At 46.0% G+C, this 20,922-nt stretch overlaps 1 protein-coding gene across 9 annotated transcripts in view; it reads left to right on the forward strand.

The window, feature by feature from the left end:
- Positions 1–3,126: 3,126 nt before the first annotated feature.
- stau2 (staufen double-stranded RNA binding protein 2) overlaps positions 3,127–20,922 on the forward strand; it is a 69,719-nt gene continuing 51,923 nt past the window's right edge. For 3 of the 9 annotated variants that reach the window (XM_077012310.1, XM_077012304.1, XM_077012307.1), the window contains exons 1-5: positions 3,327–3,464; positions 4,602–4,809; positions 5,565–5,695; positions 6,165–6,324; positions 9,078–9,213. In XM_077012310.1, the coding sequence (XP_076868425.1) occupies positions 3,426–3,464; positions 4,602–4,809; positions 5,565–5,695; positions 6,165–6,324; positions 9,078–9,213 (674 nt within the window). In that variant the 5' untranslated portion in view covers positions 3,327–3,425. Of the gene's footprint in view, positions 3,261–3,323; positions 3,465–4,601; positions 4,810–5,564; positions 5,696–6,164; positions 6,325–9,077; positions 9,214–20,922 lie in introns of those variants that run through there. The other 6 variants (XM_077012306.1, XM_077012305.1, XM_077012303.1 and 3 more) reach the window with 6 other exon arrangements.

Genomic DNA, 20,922 nt, shown 5'->3' on the forward strand with positions numbered 1-20,922 from the left:
AAGTCTACACGTTTCTGTGTGCGTGTTTGGATGTTTGTCGTGCGCTATTGCGCAATCGTTGTCCAATAAACTAAAAGTGACGTCGTTCAAGAGGGATCCTGTGTCTCATCCTTCACCACGACCCCATCGTCATATAACGACGAGCCGACAAGAGACACCAGGAAGATGACAGGCTACACGACTCGGCCAAAAAAGAGTCAGCGCCCCAGTAAGCTTTGGAGGACGATGCGTCCACCGTGGACTATGGCGCGGAAGAATACTCCCCATCCGTGGGCTCGGGAGTATCTGAAAGCTACCCCTACACGGAGGACGAGGAGGAGAGCCTTCCCTCCTCCGTGGGAACGGTGAAAGGGAGGAGGACTCCTGGAGAGACCGCGTCCTCCGGACCTTCCGGGGCCAGCCCCATGGACTATTCCCGGGGTGAGACCCCGGCTGAGTCCATGGAGGGGGTCCTGGAGGGTGAGGAGGAGCTGATGGACACGGCAGAGGAGCTCCCTCGCGCTGCGCCTGGCGCGTACAACAGCCACGCTGCACCGGGCACGTCCGCCAGCCGCGCTGCACCGGGCAGGTCCGCCAGCCGCGCTGCACCCAGCGGAGGGTCCGCAGCGAAGGCTGGAGGAGGAACGTCCCCTGCAGCGCCTGCAGCTCCCGGTCTCTCTCCACTCCTAGCTCTCCTCCTGGCGCGTAGTCTGGCGCCTGTTACGTGTTTATTTGTTCCAGTGTTTGTAAGTCTACCCGTATGTTTACCAAACCCCTTTTTCCCTCTCGTTCCTCTGTGTGTTAATGTGCCCGTGTGTGTATTCGTGTCCGTTCCGTTTAATGTGTCAAATGTTTTTTCCCCGGTCTTCCCAGGGGGAGGTGTGCTAGGCGATTCGGGACGGACGCTTCGCCAAGGGCAATCACCTCCCAGACGCAGGACTGAGCGCGTCGGATCCGCCCATCGTCGTGGTTTCGGGGCACTCGGTCCTGTTGGCACCCCGGGACGGGTAGTGCCCTTGGAGGGGGCGTCTGTCACGTTGAGGACCCCGGCCCCTCCCTTTTGGGCGTGTGTATACGTAGTCCACGTACTTTGTCTGCGTCTGTGGATATCCGTGTCGTGCGCTATTGCGCAATCGTTGTCCAATAAACTAAAAGTGACGTCGTTCAAGAGGGATTCTGTGTCTCATCCTTCACCACGACCCCATCGTCACAGTTTTGTCTCTTTTTTTTTGGACTGGGCCTTTGTGTTAATATATTTTAAAGTCTATGCTGACATTTGAATGTCTGTATGTATTATGCAATAATGATGAAAACCCTAAACATTTGCTTCATTTTAGTAGCCAATTCAAGTGCTTCTAAGTTTTTTTCTAGATATCTAAGAAACATAGATATCTATCTTAGATATCTAAGACATTTATTTCATTGAAAATATGGCATTCCGTTTTATTTACAGGTAATAGGCTTTTTGTTGCTCTGTTATATACCATTGAATATGATATTAAACCATTTTCTTCTTCTTTTTTGTTGATGGTGCAGATGTGGTCTGTAACTGTGTGGCCATAAAGAGCTTTGTTAGATCGTCTGAAGACTATACCATTCTCTAGCCATGCGGACCAAACCTTTTTAAAGATGAGTCTTATCTGTGTAGTCAGTAGTTGATAAGGGAAACATTACTGTGATGCACTGGAAGGTTACCAGAGCAGTAGAGCACACTCAAGCTGTGACACATGGTGGAGGGGGTGCAATGTGACTCTGTTGATACTTCAGGTCCTGAATGACCTGCAGTCATTGAGGGACCAATGAATTCCAAACTGGTCAAGGAAATTCCCGAGCCAAATGTCTTTATGTCTGTGATCTAAAATTCAAGATGTTTGCAGGATGCATTATGATCAAGACCAAAACAGTAGTAAATTAACAACACAGTAGCTATTGTGAGATAAAGGGCCCTGACCTCAGATTATCTGAAAAATAATATACATGAATATACTAGAACTTAAACAAACCAAAGCACTGTAAAGGACAGCTCAGCAGTATAGCACAGCACATTGGAGTATAAAATGTCATGTTTATTAAATAAATATACATTTAAATATCCTACGTGAGACAATCAGGTCACAATTCAGGGGCCAGTCAGATCGAGATAATTACAAAGCACTGATGAACAGCAAGATTTTGACACACTCATCTAGTAGTTTCCTACATCTCCAACACAAGGTATAACAGGCTATTCAGAACATGTCGGTGCCTCCGTCTAATTTGCAACAACAGTGAGAAGCAATCTTGTCTGCATGACTTCAACACCTAGAGAAATTTCTGCCACGACGAATTGCTGCAGAGCTGAAGGCCAAATGTGTAAAATGCATACAAAGACAGTAAAGGCACTTGAACCGGTCGTCTTCTGTAGCCAAACGAACGAAGTTGTGCGTTCGGATACATTAGTGGCAGCATCCGTGTTGTATTCAGCTGCAGTGTGTCTGTGCACCGCCTGTTTTAACAATCATCGACCTGAGAACTCTTCTCTGCCCCTTTCATCAACGCGGGCATTACGTGCACAGGATCCCCGGTTTCTGCCCACCATCACACCCTTATTTATATCTTCTCAACACCGCTGTGCGAGATAACCCCACAAGGTTGGCGGTTTTTTAAATACTTCAGCAATGATCGCACTGAAACCGATCCACGGAAAACTTGCACTTGCTCACCTCATTTTATGCTACACTTCGGGATCACGTGGCTACTTTCTATAATGGGAAGCTATAATCGTGGAAGGGCAGGTATCTGATAAACTTTATCATAAACTGGCCCTTCAGTGTATATTCACGCACTTTTCCCCAGCGAAGTTCTGCAGTATACTGTATATCTGTATATATATATATAAATTTCAGTGAAGTACACAAGGTTTATAGTGAAGTCATATCAAGCGCTGGAGATTCTTTAGATGTCACTACAGTCAAGGAAAAGCTCTTAAGCTCTAAGCAGCGGTCCGTAGGTCCGTAGCAGGAAGATGGACTGTTCCATCGGATGTCAAACAGAAGGGGTGCATGTGTATTATACTGTACATATATGACACCTTACCTGAAGCGTAATGTCTTCGCATTCGTAGTAAATTTGCATACATTGAACATTGAACTTGTTACATATTAATCTATCGACTTTGTAATCTACCGATGTGTAATACGCAAAAGCAGGGTATTCACGTAATGGTTTCGTCCTAATATCATCAGTTCTCTTTAGTGTTTGCCAATGTTGGAGGTGTAACTGGGGTCGGGCCCTGGACTAAGGTAAATAATTAGAGTTAAACTATAAATTATTTAATGGTGGAGTTAGGTTTTGTTTTGCAAACAAAGTCACAACTGCGTTGACAGCTACGTGGCGGCACTAAGCTCCCGTAGTTGTGTGGAGGAGTCCTTCGTTCTGATGCGAAGGGGGTGTTTATTCGTTCAGCCATGATGTCTGCACATAACCCCAGTCGAGTTCAAAACCGGGTGAGCTAACAGTACAGCTAACTTGATAGCTTGAAGTAAAAAAAAATCTGTCGTGTTCTGACAGTGACATGTATATCTCTTAAAGCTGTTCGTTTGCTCGGTAATAGACAGCCGAAAGCGGAGTTCATTTAAACCAAACGGTTTGCGCTGTCAACAGAATCACAAGAAAGATGAGTGAGAGCGCGCGAGATGACCAACCAGCCGGCAGACCTGCAAATGACATCACTTGTTTTAAATAGAACATAATTACATTTTCTGTCTTTTTTTTTTTTTTTACCTCTAGCTGCATGCATGATTTTCGACGGGTGTGGGGTCTGCAGCCTAATGAACACATTTATTTAAAGGACACTGATTTATATGATCAGTAAAATTAATCTCTTTTCATGTGCGTGCAATCCAAGTTTTTTAGTAAAAAGGTGTTTCCAAGCAAGACGAGCTATTGTTTAAGGTGCTTACCTGTGGACGGTCGTTTGCTCCTCACAAGTGGGTCAGGAGCATACTGATTATGAACACTACCCCAGTCATTTGACTTGCATTCAGCTATGAGTATGAAATCTGGACTGGTGAATTTGTGAGGGGGGAAAACTGAGTGTGCAGTAGGTATGGCCAGGTGTACGGAAGAGGAGGCAACTGACACTGTCTGGACACTGATGTACAATCGTGCAGTGCATGCAACATCAAATAGTGTAAGATGCAGGATATAGGGTTATTTTGGTGTGTTCTTTAAAATGACAGTAGTTTCAATTGTTACTACTAGTTCGAAAAACATATCTATCTTAGACATGTCTTTGTGGTCATTTACCAGAGGTTTTTATTTGAAATATACTCTGCCTTCTACAATTGAAAGATTGCACTGCAAAGCCGTCTTTCTGGTCTAACTGATATCGTTGCTTGAAAATCTGGTCTAGGAAACATTCCTACACCTTGGGTTATAGTCTGCCTTCGGTGACTTTGACTGTAATTCCACCATAGTACTTTAGACTGCATTGCAAATATGCATTGTTTGCAGAAAGTGTTTGTTAAATATTGTCTGCCTTTTTATTTTTTGGTGAGAAGGAGGCGTCTGCACTCAGTTAGTCCACGTGCAATATTTAAAGTGCCCTTTTACTATTCATGCTGCCTCCTACCTTTGCTCAGCTAGAGAGCATGGCTCAAGTGAAAGCACAGACTTCAGCCCCCCTGCCTGGGCCCGGCCTGTCTCCCGTGGTGCCCCCTGTGGCCCTGCCCAGCCCAGGAGCTCTGGGTCTGCAGCCCACCATCAATGGTACAGTGCCAGCCACGACGCCCGCCTGCCCCGGTCCTGCCGCTGGCTTTGTGGACTCCACTGTACCTGCCACCCCTCCAGGTGCGTGTCTGCTCTGTGTGTGAATATGCCACAGGAGGCTTACCCAAGCTGAGTCATGAATAATTCAAAAGCTTCAGAATAAGCTGCATATGTCATTTGGGGGTGTTATTTTATTCATGATTATGACACAGTTCTTTATTACTTTAAAAGAGTGGTAGCAGAAATCTCGTACAGACCAACCAGGAACTGAATAATAGGCCTACTTTCTTTGTTAGTTTGTTTAAAAGATATCTGTGTTCCAGCAGTAAGATTGGGGGGGGGGGGACCTCTTGCATAGGCTTCCACAGGGAATAATATTTTGCATAGTTTTAATATGCTGTCAAAATATCGACCTGATATTTGTGCAATTATGTGTACCTTGGTGTAACTGATCAAGACCAGAATGCATGTACACTTACATCATGCCGGGGAGCATTTTACTGCTGCATGCTCATAGCACTAATTAAGTTGGGCATTGCTGATCTATAAGTCATTTCTAGTGAGTGGTATGTATGATTTATAGGCCTTTGGCCGTTCAGAGTGCACCCTCAGGTTTGAGTCTTGGAAACGCACTTATTCTTCCTCTGTCCACCTACATTTTGGAAGCAGATAAATGTTTATTTTGTCTATGTAGCTTTCTACATGTCTGGGTGTGAATGGGTAAATTGATAAATGTTCTTAAATTGACTGATTTGATGGATTGAATCATGTGTTTTCCTTTTTTGTTGATGTATTGGCATTCTAAACTTTTTTTCATTATAAACTTTTTTTTTCAGGACCTCCCCAGGATAACATGGCAAACCCTAAAGAGAAAACTCCCATGTGTCTGCTGAATGAGTTAGCCCGTTTCAACAGAATTCAACCACAGTACAAGTTGGTGACAGAGAGGGGGCCTGCCCATGCTAAGGTGCATTACATCATACAAAAAACACTTGGCTCTAGAACTCTCAGGGATCATTGAACTCAACACACTATGGAGTGTTCAACAATCCGTACTGTTACAATACACCAATTCCAGAGAGTGTTTATGTAGTTTATTCCTAATTTGGACTTACCCGTCTGTCTGCTTGAGTGTGCATAATTTAAGGATAACTCTTTGTAAGAAAGATTTGTGAAATATGTATGGCAGTGATTTAGAGCTTTGGCATTTGAGGCAGAATTAGAATAATTGCTCAAGAATGTGCATGCATAATTCATATTGTACCTTAACTTTAGAATAGTATGGTGAAACTAGCTACGAACTAAAACAGGGAATCTCTGGATGTCCCTTGTAAACTATTTCCATGTTATTTTAATGCTGAACTGACCAGTGATACCAGTTTGAGTCTGCCCGCCGACCTTCTCTCTTTCTGGCCATATGGCTTGTCTGTGTTCAGATCTTCACCGTGCAGCTGTGTCTGGGAGATCAGCTTTGGGAGGCAGAAGGCACCAGCATCAAGAAAGCTCAGCACTCCACAGCCACCAAGGCGCTGGCAGAGAGCACGCTGCCCAGACCCCCGCCCCGCTCCCCGAAGGCAGACACCAACAGCAACCCAGGTAAGGGCCGGCACGTCTGACAAGAAGGTGAGATCTGGATTTTTAGGAAAGGACGTGATGGAAGATCATGATGTAATTGTACAGAAGAAGAGCTCTTGTAGATCTGACCTGAAGTCACTGTGCATGTGGAGCTGCCAGCTAGTCGAGATTCTACAAAAAAATAGTGATATAGTGATATAGTGTGTGGCTACTCAAAGATCATAGTAATTTAGTGTGGCTACTCCTGTGTCATAGTGATTTAGTATGGCTACTCAAAGATCATAGTAATTTAGTGTAGCTACTCCTGTGTCATAGTGATTTAGTATGGCTACTCAAAGATCATAGTAATTTAGTGTGGCTACTCCTGTGTCATAGTGATTTAGTATGGCTACTCAAAGATCATAGTAATTTAGTGTGGCTACTCCTGTGTCATAGTGATTTAGTATGGCTACTCAAAGATCATAGTAATTTAGTGTGGCTACTCCTGTGTCATAGTGATTTAGTATGGATACTCAAAGATCATTGTTATTTATTATGGCTACTCCTGTGTCATAGTGATTTAGTATGGCTAGTCAAAGGTCATAGTTATTTAGTATGGCTCCTCGTAGGTCATAGTAATTTAGTGTGGCTACTCTTTAGTCATAGTGATTAAGTGTGGCTACTCATAGATCATAGTAATTTAGTGTGGCTACTCCTGGGTCGTAGTGATTTATGGCTACTCGTAGGTCATAGTTATTTAGTATGGCTACTCGTAGGTCATAGTAATTTAGTGTGGCTACTCGTAGGTCATAGTAATTTAGTGTGGCTACTCATAGATCATAGTAATTTAGTGTGGCTACTCCTGGGTCGTAGTGATTTATGGCTACTCGTAGGTCATAGTGATTTAGTATGGCTACTCGTAGGTCATAGTTATTTAGTATGGCTACTCATAGGTCATAGTGATTTAGTATGGCTACTCATGGGTCATAGAGGTCTAATATAGATACTGATGAAGAGGATGGGTTCACCTGCTTACACTGTGGAGATTAGTCATTTGTGTTTCTGAATCAAATTAGGCAGTCCAGTAATAAACTATACTTGCAATCTGTCAACATATTTAGTTAATCCTGAAAGCTGATTAATGGTGCATAATATGTGAGCAAAATTTTACTTTTACTTTAAGAAAGGAAACCTGGCTAGTATAAGAGTTTTAACAGTATCAGACTCGGAGTTGATTAGAGCTACTTGAAAGGTTTGTAAAACTAACATCATGGGGGAAGCAGAAACCCCTAATCTTATTTGACATTGAACCGTACTCCATTCCACAGGACAGTATGAGCTCAGCCTTGATGCAGCTCACACAAGCACGCACAGACAAAAAGCTTTCAGTGCCGCTCCCAACATCTTGACCAAAAAGATGAGCAGAGACTCTTGTGCTAGAAAGTCAAACTACTGAAAACAGTGCCATAGTAGCTGAGCAGGGAAGCCTTAATCAGGTGCATAGGCAGATGGCTACGGTTGTTCTGCAGTTTATTGGGTTGCATCTTCATGCCACAATTGTGTTTATTATTATTATTTTAATTATTCAAAGCCTGCAAAGACTGCATATTATCTCCAGCAGCAGTAATAGAAACACAATCTGTAAACAGATACAGACACAAGTTATGTGGACAAGTAGATGCAAGTAGACCTGTGAAGCTGTTGCTGACAGCGCTCATCATTGCCATATCACATTGACCATGAGGAAGGCTGATGAAATTGATCCATTCATGTTCTGAGGAAAGAAAATCTCCCCTTTGATCTTTCTGCCTTCCCACCCCTCCCCTTCTGTTTATACTCCTTCTCCACAAGGATGGTCACGATGACCATGTATACCTGCATAAACAGTCCAGCATTGTGTGATCCCACACCTCTGTGAGGACGTTCGTACCATTGCTGAAGAATTCGACCACTATTTAGAACTTCATTGCTTGTTTATGCTGCAGAACAGACCAATATCTAAAGTCAAAAGTCTAAGCAGTGACCGGGGATTCCAGGTGCATATGTGTGCACCTTTAATTATACCACCAGACATTGCACAGGTCCAGTTGTACCCATTGTCCTAATATAAAAAGGTAAAAGCAGGACTTCCTGTAAGTGCAAGTATGCATTGGTTGGTCTGTGACAGCACCACCAGAGGGCGCTGTCGAAAACTGTCGAAAACAGGCTGCAACTTTTCATGAACGTTCATTATTTAATTATGCAGCATAGATTCTGCCTCACACTAGTTTAATTCACCTTCATTACTTATATGTATTTCAAAGTTCTATGTTGATTGCATGCAAAAAAAAATCATAAATTAGCGGATTAACGGTATGAATACTTAGGCAAACACAAGACACCTCCTCTGTTGTTATCAGTGGGTCCTTCATGAAAGGAGTAAAGCAAGATTTGCATCAGATGCAATGGACAGTCAGCTAATTAATGTGAACAATTGTGTCTTCATATTTAGGGCATTATAGTTCACTGGAAGTTGGATGAAATGTAATGGCATATTAGTGTGGTATTGTTCTGTGGGTATGGTATTATGTTGGTATGCTATGCACTGGTTATATTGACATTGTGAACTCATTTGAGGCTTGTAAGAATTTCAATGGTGTGCATGTGTTTCTAAAAGCTTTGCTGGTGCGATTGAGGTCCGGAGTGCAGCCAACGACCTCCGTGCGGTATATGCTGATGTTCCTGGAACAGAGAACAATAATGCTGACGTTGAAATGAAAGTGAGGAGGTTGAGCTAAAGGGGGGCTGTTTTACAGGCAGCATCACCCCTACGGTGGAGCTCAACGGCCTGGCCATGAAGAGAGGGGAGCCTGCCGTCTACAGACCTCTGGAGCCCAAACCCATCCCCAATTACAGAGCCAACTACAACTTCAGAGGAATGTTCAACCAGAGGTGAGCACACGCCGTGTCTTCCAACCCGCACGGGTGCAGACGTTCAGGGTCTGGACGTGCCTCTGGCCTTCCTGGCTTTTGCCAACCTTTAGCCCAGTGGAGATGAAGCTGTTGTAAGGCATCGTGAGGTAGATGTTCCCAGCATCTTCCTCAGGTGGCTTACCTGAAATCATCTGATCAGACGCTGTAATCCAGGTGGGGTCGCGCCGTCTGAAATGGATTTGTGGTATCTCTAAAATATTCAGTGACTGAACTCTGAACATCTGAAGATTTTATAACAGTGGAAGAGAAACCAAAGTGATACAGTTTTTTTTAGGTTCATGCACCACTTGATTCTTGGTTAGAATGTGTAACTATTCTACAAGTTTTGACTTGGTTTTCCTGTTCAAAATATTAAATCTAGCTGTAAAGTGGAGTCAAACTGTTAGACGTTCTTCCAGAAATTTCCCCACTTCAGTTATTAGCACTCTTAGCACAACAAAACGTTTGTTCAGTACTTTAATTGTTAAGCTGACCTGGGTCTTGGGCAGGGCTGCCAGTGAATCTGTCTCACTGTGCTGTAAAAACGAGACAAAGTTCGACATTACAACATCCGCCGGAAACAAGATCCATAGGGTTTGCTTATTTTTTGCCTTCCATTGCTACAATTTGCAGACATATTTTTTCAGACGCACCTAAAATGCACTTACATTTTCTTTCTCACATTCCTGGTGTGTAGAGCAAGAGTTCAGTGGTGTGTGTGTGGTTTGAGAGTCTGGAAGGAGTGTGTGGTTTGAGGCTCCACTGTGTGAAGCTGCTGTTAAAGACCAGGGCGGGCAGTGGCTGTGCAGTGTCTGAGCGGGGCAGTAAAGCAGCCCTGTCTCTCCTCACCACCGCTGCGTGCCGTGTCCCGCACGCCCGCTCGGGACGTCCTGCCGGAGACGTTTGCAGCCTGTAAGTCCATCTGCAGCAAGACACCTCGTACCTGGAGTGTGCCGTTGAAACCAAGGCCGTTGGACAGGGGAAACGTGGACAGACTAGCCGTTGTTGGGCTGTGAGCCCAGGGTGGGTGTTTATGGGCACCTTCCCTTGGTTGGGTAGGACCCACTTCTCCGCTGCTTGTGTTTGGAGCTGTGGTCGCCATGGAGATGTATTACTGCAGCCCTTCGTCGCGATTGTCTTATGGCACGGTTTCCCAAAAAACGTGATTGCTCTTTATTGTTCTGCTCTGTTTTGGCATGTGGTTTAAATCAGAAACACAGTGCCTGTTTCCCGGACAAGGATTAAGACTAGTCCCGCACTACATTGTAGTGCCAGTGGTGAATCACAATCACAAGATTATTTTGTTTTGGCAAGGCTTTAGCTTTTATTCCACAGCATGCAGGAATAAAACAGCCTGCTTTATTTCAGCATAGTATTATTTGAACATTTGTTTTATTAATTTTATTTAATAGCAAATTTCTATTAATTACCACTAGGAGGCAGTATTGCTCCATATATAATCAGCTGCTCCGATAGTTTAAAAAAAAAGAAAATTCCATAAACTAATTCAATCATCTCTATTTTTATGTCCATTTTTATGTCTTTTGGTAGTTTTAGCTTAGTTTTACCTGGTGAGTCTTGGTCAGGTGCAGAGACCAATTCGCCCCAGTACTACATTCTCTCTGTCTATCTAAACTGGTTACTGGCCCACCCCCACACCCCCCAAGTAAATACTAAAAGCTTAGAAATATCTTTTCACAAGTAATTGTTTTGTGTTATTTCTTTATAGTACATTTTGACTTTGTTATACTTAATGTTTGTTATACTAAGATAGTTTTACATATTTTAAAGACTACACAGACATAAGTCATATAAAATATGCAAATGTTTAAATGTCTGGACTCACTATTTCAGTTTGTAAGCAGTGGGGGCTATGAGAACAACCCGGGAAAGGAGCGATGGTCTCATCCAATCACAGAACACAGAACAGACCTTCGCCATGAAGTTGTTTGTTGTTTCTTTTACCCATTTTTCTTTCTTTTTTTTTTTTTTTTTTATAACATGCATATTTCTTTTTCAACTGTCAGTCCAAAGTCATCCCTGGCATAAAGCCTTTGAAATACTAAGACACTCGGGAGCCAAAGCAAATCTGATCCCTTTCAGTGGTGACATCATTCTGGTGCAGAGACTTCCGTGCAACCCGGGAGGGAGAGAGACAGAGACCGAAGGAGACAAAGACACAGAGACTTGGAGACAGAGAGACATAGGCAGAGGGGTTGGTGGCAGACGTAGAGGGCAGGGGACATGACCCTTTTGAGCCTTCTTTGTTCCCTTATCAACATACAGATTGCTTTTGCCATATTAACTAGTACAGATGATCGATCGCCACTGTGCAGGGGGCGACTTTATTAGAAGCATTATTGATGATGTGCCCATAGAAAGGTCTAATGGTAAAGACTAGTGTCTGGTGTGCTGTGTGATCGAAAACCTTTTTGGGCATGCCTAAATGAAACCTTCCGTGTATGCCTTAACCATGATTGGTATTGATTGGTAAAAATGTGTTCTGATTTATAAGGTGATTCAATGTCATTATGATCTGTGCGCATCATAGCGTCTCATTACCAGGGCTGAATCAGGCGTCTCCCTCCCATAGCTCAGGGACAGCCGGGTTGGTTTATGACTCTCTGAGGGCTTAAAAGCACGCTGCCCGTAATGGCTTCGGCAGGGTGTCAGTGTTCAGGTACCTTCAAACCTGCAGCTAATCTTCTAAAGTAGTCAAGTGTTTCTCATGCAGTTGTTTGGTGGATGTACAAGTCTCAGCCATCATCACCAGTTGTAGATACTGTTTTGTCCTGGACACATTTTTAACATCACCTCCTGCTTCACCTCCCCCAATCCCCTTCGGGAGCGCCTGCATTCCGTCCGAGTCGGAATTTGGATGGACTTTTTCCGGGAGGGCCTCACCTTCAGAGCTCATTTGGGTATGACAGTAACATTACATCAGGGTCCGCCTGCTCGGCCGAAGGAATGATGATCATAACCGCTCTGACTGTTGCTTGGTGATATTTCCTGGTCTGATATTGAGATGGATTTGGAAAGGCAGGAAATTCTGCGGAACACGGTTGGCTAAAAGGTGCCGACACGGAGAAGCTGGAAATTTGCGTCATTCTGGAAGTATAGTGCGTTGGTTTATTTTGATCGTGATAACATGAACACTAGCAGACAAATCTCAGTTCATGAATCAATGCAAGAACTGTCCAGATAACTACTTTTTTCCCTTAATCCCTATGGTACTGATGCTAGTGTGATAGTAACCTTGTGAGAGTTTGCTGAGAAGATGGAAATAACATTGATTAAAATTGCAATGCAGCAAACAGCGTAAGAATGAGTCCTAAGTATTATAGATAGATTATATTATAGATACAATATTCCAGTGTTGAACTGTTTGTTTTTAATCAGCTGTTAATCATCTTTCTTCTGTGATGCATCATGAAATGAAAATAACAGGATTATAAAATCTAAGCACAGAAAGCTCTCAAACATCACTGTATGTTCTGGAGGTTTTGACGATGTAGAATGTGGTAATTTAATTCTGTAATGCTCACACTAAAACCTTGTTAGTACAATGCATTGCTTTGATGAACAAAACTGAAGTTTGTCTGAAGTTAGTTCATCTATTTCTTTGTTCTCATCTCATTAAAGATGAGACTGTGTTTTCATTAACATGAGACCCAGTCAGACTGGGTTTATTTACTAGTGTACACTGAGGTGAGAATATTTCTGAACATAAACCCGCGTCTCTGAATTCATGTGAACTGAGTATATGATTGATCCACCTCAAGATTCAGGAGAAGCTCATCCATCCTGACTTTGAACCAGATGTCTGGAAGCTGAAACTCGCCTGTCTTTTCAGATTTCTACGCAGTGACGTTGGTTTTGTCATTAGTAGTGACTGTCATGTTCTGATAAAAGGCTATTTGCTTAAGAACGCCCTGGTCATGTCTGAAGAGTGATCACTTCCGCTGTAGAATGTTCAGGGAAAAAAAAATGTCTGCATAGCTTATTCACAAAAGAGAAAAAGAAAGGCCTGAATTTCTTAAGCCTGTATGCAAAGTTCTGATGTAAGAGAGGTCTTTAGAATTAATCATTTGTAAGAGGCAGGGTTGAAACACTGAGGAGGAAATGGCTTTCTTAGGAATTCAAAATGTGTTCAGAAAACCTTAACTCCCACCCCCCCCCCCTTTTTTACCCCCACTAACCAAATGTGTTGTTTGTGCACAACTGCAATGTTCAGAATTAATGTAGATAGTGGCTTGACACTTAAATGGCATATCCCTAAGGAGACTTTGAGGACTAATGACCTGTTCTCTTAGCTGAATTATAGTTTGCCCTGAATTAGTGGGTCCAAACCTAAGTTAGGTAATCAACCAGAAAGAAATTGATATTACACAGTCACTACAGAATGTTTTAATGGAAAAAAGTGCACAAATTGCCAAGAAGGCTCCATTCAGTTAATTTCAGTTCATTTTGTTTGTATAAGGCTATATCTATATACAACCCTGTGTCTTTAAGGGCACTGATATAGAGCCTAAAACCCCTGTGCCGTTTAGAAAGTGGGGAAGTGTCTTTCTCTGTTTCCCCTTGATTTATTTCAGGTGGGTTAATCTAAACCACAATAGATCACTCTTAAAAGTAACGTTACTGCAGCCTGATGGGTAAAAAGAACATTTAGGTCTGCACAGTTCATCAGTGGGCACTAGGCAGCTCATGGGAACATTGGCTTAGCCTCCAGGGGTCAGTGGGAATTTTTTGCAATCTCTGAAATGTATGAATTATTTGCATACATAGATTTACATAGCAGGAAATGGATTTATATTGCTGTTCAATGTCCATATGTCATTATCTGTGTATGGGAATGTGATTCCTCACGTGATTTCCTGTAGGTGCTTGTATTGTTCATACAGGCAAATGAACCTTTTAACTTGGTCGACTTTTTTCACGTCTGTTTGTGTTGACTGCAGGCCTTTCTCCAAAGACCACTGTTTAAAAGGCTTTTAGGACTGTTTTTAAGATCTTAATATTCAGAATATTCAAAATCTTTTCATATAAAATACACAGTAGTTCATGCTTTACTATATTAAGCATATTATGTTATTTTATTCCTGAGCAGTGGGCTAAGGAGGATCTACAGTATGTAGTGTTAAGAACAACGAGTTTAAATGGCACAGTTCTTTAACTGAGTAGGATGACACAAGACGAATATGTTTGTGTGCTGCACCTGTAGTGTTAGTCGTGAACAGTAAAGAAAGTGGGGGGGGGGGGGGGGCACTGTGTTGTTCTCTGGGTCTTTTCTTGAGTCTTGAACAAACCAGCGAACTGTGTACAAGGTTGGATTTGCTTGGCCTTGCTTTTCTTGGACTCTTTGATGACATACCGACATACTGTAAAGTGAATCTACACTTAATCCCATTGGTCAGATATATTCCCAGTGACCCATTGTTACGTGGGAGACCGGTGAGCTGTTCTGTCTTTGTGAGAAATGAGACTCTTGAATCCTTCTTCTTCCGTTGATCGTGTGTCAGCAGCAGAAGCACGTTGCCTCTGATGAAATGCTTCTCATAACAAGCGATGAAGGTCATAGTGTAGATTTTCCAGCAGCCTGAGGAGTGGCGGGTTAATTTCTTCATTCTAAGGCACGGCCCAGCTGCTGCGTCCGACTCTCTGACCGTGGGCTGTTGTGAGTCAGCCCACATCTTCCTCACATTCCGAGTGAAGGTCGCTGGCTGGCTGCCCTCCCCCTGTAGATCCCACAGCCTCTCTCCACTTCTTATCTTGTTTGTTTAATTAAAGAGTGTAACAGACAACAGCTTCCAGGAAAGGATGGGAGAGCAGCCTGTTGCAAACACATGGGTGGAAGTCGGCTTGGCGAGCGTTCAGCCACACTGCTCTCCTGCACACGCTCAGATAGGATGAGTTTGCAGTCGTGACATCACTGTGCTTGGAAGTTAGTCATGCTTTTCTGATGCTCCTCTAAAACCAGCAGAGGACCGGAGTAGCCCAGACGTGGTCCGCCTTTAGTCTCTGTTGATTACGTTTCACTTGCCTGCAACGCAAGCAAGATGAACAGAAGAGCAAACGACTGTAAATGTGTGCAGTTACACCTAATGACAACAGTCGTGCACAGAGCTCCTGTAAATGTGTGCAGTTACACCTAATGACAACAGTCGTGCACAGAGCTCCTGTAAATGAACGGGTGCAGCTTAGAGGGACGGCTCACCCGGTGTTGTGATGCCAAAGTGAGTTTGTTAGCAGCAGTGTTAATTTCGTTGACGAATAATTTTCGTCATAGTTTTCGTCAACGAACCTTTTTTCATGACGAAAACGAGACGATAACTAAATTAAAACTATACGAAGGGATAAAAACGATGACGAAATTAAAGGACATTTTCGTCAACGAATAAAAACGAGACGAAAATATTGTCCAGCGACGACATTCAATCAGACCTGATTTAGTTTTGTGAAAGGTAGGGATAAGTTAAGAAGAGATCCAACCGTAACTACTTTAGCGTACACGGAGAGGCGGGACAAACCGGGTAACCATCCAATCAGAACTAACGTCTTCACATCGCGCAGAACCCGTTAGGACAAAACCAGCGCGTGAACTGTGGTCACTCATGAAATTAAACTCGAAGTTAACTCGACAATGTCAGCAGGGAGAAAGATGAGCGGCGATATATGGACACATTTCTCCTTTGACTTTGAGAAAAACAAGATGCTGTGTAAACCATGAGGAATGATGATGTCGGGACAAATACGACAAATGAAACGACATCTGCGGGCTATGGCATTGTTTTACGGCGCCCAGTTTTATATAGAATGTAATATGCATTGTTCATAAACTCAATAATGCTCAATAACTATAAGTTCAGGTCAATAGAGTTGTTTGGAAATTTGTTTTTGTATATATTGCACATACAAAAAATAATATTCTGTAACTGGTTAATAAATGTTTCATTTTGTGCAAGTGTATATAATGACTACTACACCATTTATATTTTAGTCAACTAAATTATTTTGATATTATTCGACTAAATTCCAATGATAATTAGTCGACTAAAACTAGACTAAGACTAAAAACAAATCAATGACTAAATTATGACTAAAACTAAATTACATTTTAGTCAAAAGACTAAGACTAAAACTAAATCCAAAATTGCTGTCAAAATTAACACTGGTTAGCAGCCAATGGGCTGGATTCCCTCCTGCTGAGACTGTGTATGTGGGCAGGGCTCATTCCAGGACTAGACACAGCCTTCCCATCACATGTTCTTAACGTCCTCGATCCGAATGAATGCAGAACGTTGTGGAAATAGAGCGTAGCACATCATTATGAGTGATGCACTGGGGAGGGTTGCATCAAGTCATTTTGGGAGTGTGGGAGGGTGTGTAGGGGGGGTGTATATGGGGAAGGAGTGTGGGAGGGGGGTGTGTAGGGGGGGTGTATATGGGGAAGGAGTGTGGGAGGGGGGTGTGTAGGGGGGTGTATATGGGGAAGGAGTGTGGGAGGGTGTGTAGGGGGGGTGTATATGGGGAAGGAGTGTGGGAGGGGGGTGTGTAGGGGGGGTGTATATGGGGAAGGAGTGTGGGAGGGTGTGTAGGGGGGTGTATATGGGAAGGAGTGTGGGAGGGGGGTGTGTAGGGGGGGTGTATATGGGGAAGGAGTGTGGGAGGGTGTGTAGGGGGGGTGTATATGGGGAAGGAGTGTGGGAGGGGGGTGTATATGGGGAAGGAGTGTGGGAGGGGGGTGTGTAGGGGGGTGTATATGGGGAAGGAGTGTGGGAGGGGGGTGTGTAGGGGGGTGTATATGGGGAAGGAGTGTGGGAGGGGGGTGTGTAGGGGGGTGTATATGGGGAAGGAGTGTGGGAGGGGGTGTGTAGGGGGGGTGTATATGGGGAAGGAGTGTGGGAGGGGGGTGTGTAGGGGGGGTGTATATGGGGAAGGAGTGTGGGAGGGTGTGTAGGGGGGTGTATATGTGGAAGGAGTGTGGGAGGGTGTGTAGTTGGGGTGTATATGGGGAAGGAGTGTGGGAGGGGGGTGTGTAGGGGGGGTGTATATGGGGAAGGAGTGTGGGAGGGGGGTGTGTAGGGGGGTGTATATGGGGAAGGAGTGTGGGAGGGGGGTGTGTAGGGGGGGTGTATATGGGGAAGGAGTGTGGGAGGGGGGTGTGTAGGGGGGTGTATATGGGGAAGGAGTGTGGGAGGGGGGTGTGTAAGGGGGGTGTATATGGGGAAGGAGTGTGGGAGGGGGGTGTGTAGGGGGGTGTATATGGGGAAGGAGTGTGGGAGGGGGGTGTGTAGGGGGGTGTATATGGGGAAGGAGTGTGGGAGGGTGTGTAGGGGGGGTGTATATGGGGAAGGAGTGTGGGAGGGGGGTGTGTAGGGGGGTGTATATGGGGAAGGAGTGTGGGAGGGGGGTGTGTAGGGGGGTGTATATGGGGAAGGAGTGTGGGAGGGTGTGTAGTTGGGGTGTATATGGGGAAGGAGTGTGGGAGGGGGGTGTGTAGGGGGGGTGTATATGGGGAAGGAGTGTGGGAGGGGGGTGTGTAGGGGGGTGTATATGGGGAAGGAGTGTGGGAGGGGGGTGTGTAGGGGGGGTGTATATGGGGAAGGAGTGTGGGAGGGGGGTGTGTAGGGGGGGTGTATATGGGGAAGGAGTGTGGGAGGGGGGTGTGTAGGGGGGGTGTATATGGGGAAGGAGTGTGGGAGGGGTGTGTGTAGGGGGGGTGTATATGGGGAAGGAGTGTGGGAGGGTGTGTAGGGGGGGTGTATATGGGGAAGGAGTGTGGGAGGGTGTGTAGGGGGGGTGTATATGGGGAAGGAGTGTGGGAGGGGGGTGTGTAGGGGGGTGTATATGGGGAAGGAGTGTGGGAGGGGGGTGTGTAGGGGGGTGTATATGGGGAAGGAGTGTGGGAGGGGGGGTGTGTAGGGGGGGTGTATATGGGGAAGGAGTGTGGGAGGGTGTGTAGGGGGGGTGTATATGGGGAAGGAGTGTGGGAGGGGGGTGTGTAGGGGGGTGTATATGGGGAAGGAGTGTGGGAGGGGGGTGTGTAGGGGGGTGTATATGGGGAAGGAGTGTGGGAGGGGGGGTGTATATGGGGAAGGAGTGTGGGAGGGGGGGTGTATATGGGGAAGGAGTGTGGGAGGGGGGTGTGTAGGGGGGGTGCATATGGGGAAGGAGTGTGGGAGGGGGGGTGTATATGGGGAAGGAGTGTGGGAGGGGGGGTGTATATGGGGAAGGAGTGTGGGAGGGGGGTGTGTAGGGGGGGTGTATATGGGGAAGGAGTGTGGGAGGGGGGTGTGTAGGGGGGGTGTATATGGGGAAGGAGTGTGGGAGGGGGGGTGTGTAGGGGGGTGTATATGGGGAAGGAGTGTGGGGGGGGTGTGTAGGGGGGGTGTATATGGGGAAGGAGTGTGGGAGGGGGGTGTGTAGGGGGGGTGTATATGGGGAAGGAGTGTGGGAGGGGGGTGTGTAGGGGGGTGTATATGGGGAAGGAGTGTGGGAGGGGGGTGTGTAGGGGGGGTGTATATGGGGAAGGAGTGTGGGAGGGGGGTGTGTAGGGGGGTGTATATGGGGAAGGAGTGTGGGAGGGGGGTGTGTAGGGGGGGTGTATATGGGGAAGGAGTGTGGGAGGGTGTGTAGGGGGGGTGTATATGGGGAAGGAGTGTGGGAGGGGGGTGTATATGGGGAAGGAGTGTGGGAGGGGGGTGTGTAGGGGGGGTGTATATGGGGAAGGAGTGTGGGAGGGTGTGTAGGGGGGGTGTATATGGGGAAGGAGTGTGGGAGGGGGGTGTGTAGGGGGGGTGTATATGGGGAAGGAGTGTGGGAGGGGGTGTGTAGGGGGGGTGTATATGGGGAAGGAGTGTGGGAGGGTGTGTAGGGGGGGTGTATATGGGGAAGGAGTGTGGGAGGGTGTGTAGGGGGGGTGCATATGGGGAAGGAGTGTGGGAGGGGGGGTGTATATGGGGAAGGAGTGTGGGAGGGGGGGTGTATATGGGGAAGGAGTGTGGGAGGGGGGGTGTGTAGGGGGGGTGTATATGGGGAAGGAGTGTGGGAGGGGGGGTGTGTAGGGGGGTGTATATGGGGAAGGAGTGTGGGGGGGGGGGTGTGTAGGGGGGGTGTATATGGGGAAGGAGTGTGGGAGGGGGGTGTGTAGGGGGGGTGTATATGGGGAAGGAGTGTGGGAGGGGGGTGTGTAGGGGGGTGTATATGGGGAAGGAGTGTGGGAGGGTGTGTAGGGGGGGGTGTATATGGGGAAGGAGTGTGGGAGGGGGGTGTGTAGGGGGGGTGTATATGGGGAAGGAGTGTGGGAGGGGGGTGTGTAGGGGGGGTGTATATGGGGAAGGAGTGTGGGAGGGGGGTGTGTAGGGGGGGTGTATATGGGGAAGGAGTGTGGGAGGGGGGTGTGTAGGGGGGTGTATATGGGGAAGGAGTGTGGGAGGGGGGTGTGTAGGGGGGGTGTATATGGGGAAGGAGTGTGGGAGGGTGTGTAGGGGGGGTGTATATGGGGAAGGAGTGTGGGAGGGGGGTGTATATGGGGAAGGAGTGTGGGAGGGGGGTGTGTAGGGGGGGTGTATATGGGGAAGGAGTGTGGGAGGGTGTGTAGGGGGGGTGTATATGGGGAAGGAGTGTGGGAGGGGGGTGTGTAGGGGGGGTGTATATGGGGAAGGAGTGTGGGAGGGGGTGTGTAGGGGGGGTGTATATGGGGAAGGAGTGTGGGAGGGTGTGTAGGGGGGGTGTATATGGGGAAGGAGTGTGGGAGGGGGGTGTGTAGGGGGGTGTATATGGGGAAGGAGTGTGGGAGGGTGTGTAGGGGGGGTGTATATGGGGAAGGAGTGTGGGAGGGGGGTTTTTTTTAAGGGGGGGGGGGGGGGGGGGGTAGGAGTGGGAGTGGGAAAGGCAGGGGAAAGGCTGAATAAAAAAGCCGTAGGATGAATCCAGCACAAATGGGTAAGACTTGCACAGGGATGTTAATTTCGTCAAACGTATTTAAAAGTTCTGTGCTGTCATTTAAACTGTAACTGTTTCAGAGGTGATTGGGCTGTTGGCCACGAAGGCATTTTAAATGGGTATCTGGCTTCTACCCTTCTGGCCCCCTGCTCTTGTGCACAGAACTGTTCTGGCCGGAGCACCGTGCTCTGGGGTGGACTGCTTAATCCTGGAACATGAGCTCATCAATTTGTTGTACTTATGCTTTATTTTGCAGAAAGGATCTCCTGCGGATTTATTGCTAGTATATCATGCCGAAATGAGTTTTAAAAAGTGACATGTTATTAGAGAAATGATTTGTTAATATAATTCATGTTACAACTTTTCATTAAATTGGTTGGGTAAAAGGTTTATATTGAGTTTGTTAATGTTGCAACAGTGTACACATGGAGGAAGTTTGCTGATAATGTCCTATAAGGGCCTCTGGTTAGGGGCTTACTCTGGATTTTGGGCCTGAATGGTGAAATGATTCATTCACATTTACACGCACACACCCTGTGTGCTGTACTCTGTGCCCTGTGGGTCTTATCCCGTGGGCTACACTCTGTGGTCCATTCTCTGTACTTTACTGGTTTTAACTAGAGGTTACATAGTCTAAGCCAGTTTCAGTTTCTGTTATGTGTGCAATAGAGAAGGCATGGTACAAGTTTTTCTGGTATCATTGCGATCCTAATATCATATTTGCATTTGAATGTGTTGCTT

Source organism: Brachyhypopomus gauderio, chromosome 7, assembly GCF_052324685.1.
Source record: "Brachyhypopomus gauderio isolate BG-103 chromosome 7, BGAUD_0.2, whole genome shotgun sequence".
Taxonomy (NCBI): domain Eukaryota; kingdom Metazoa; phylum Chordata; class Actinopteri; order Gymnotiformes; family Hypopomidae; genus Brachyhypopomus; species Brachyhypopomus gauderio.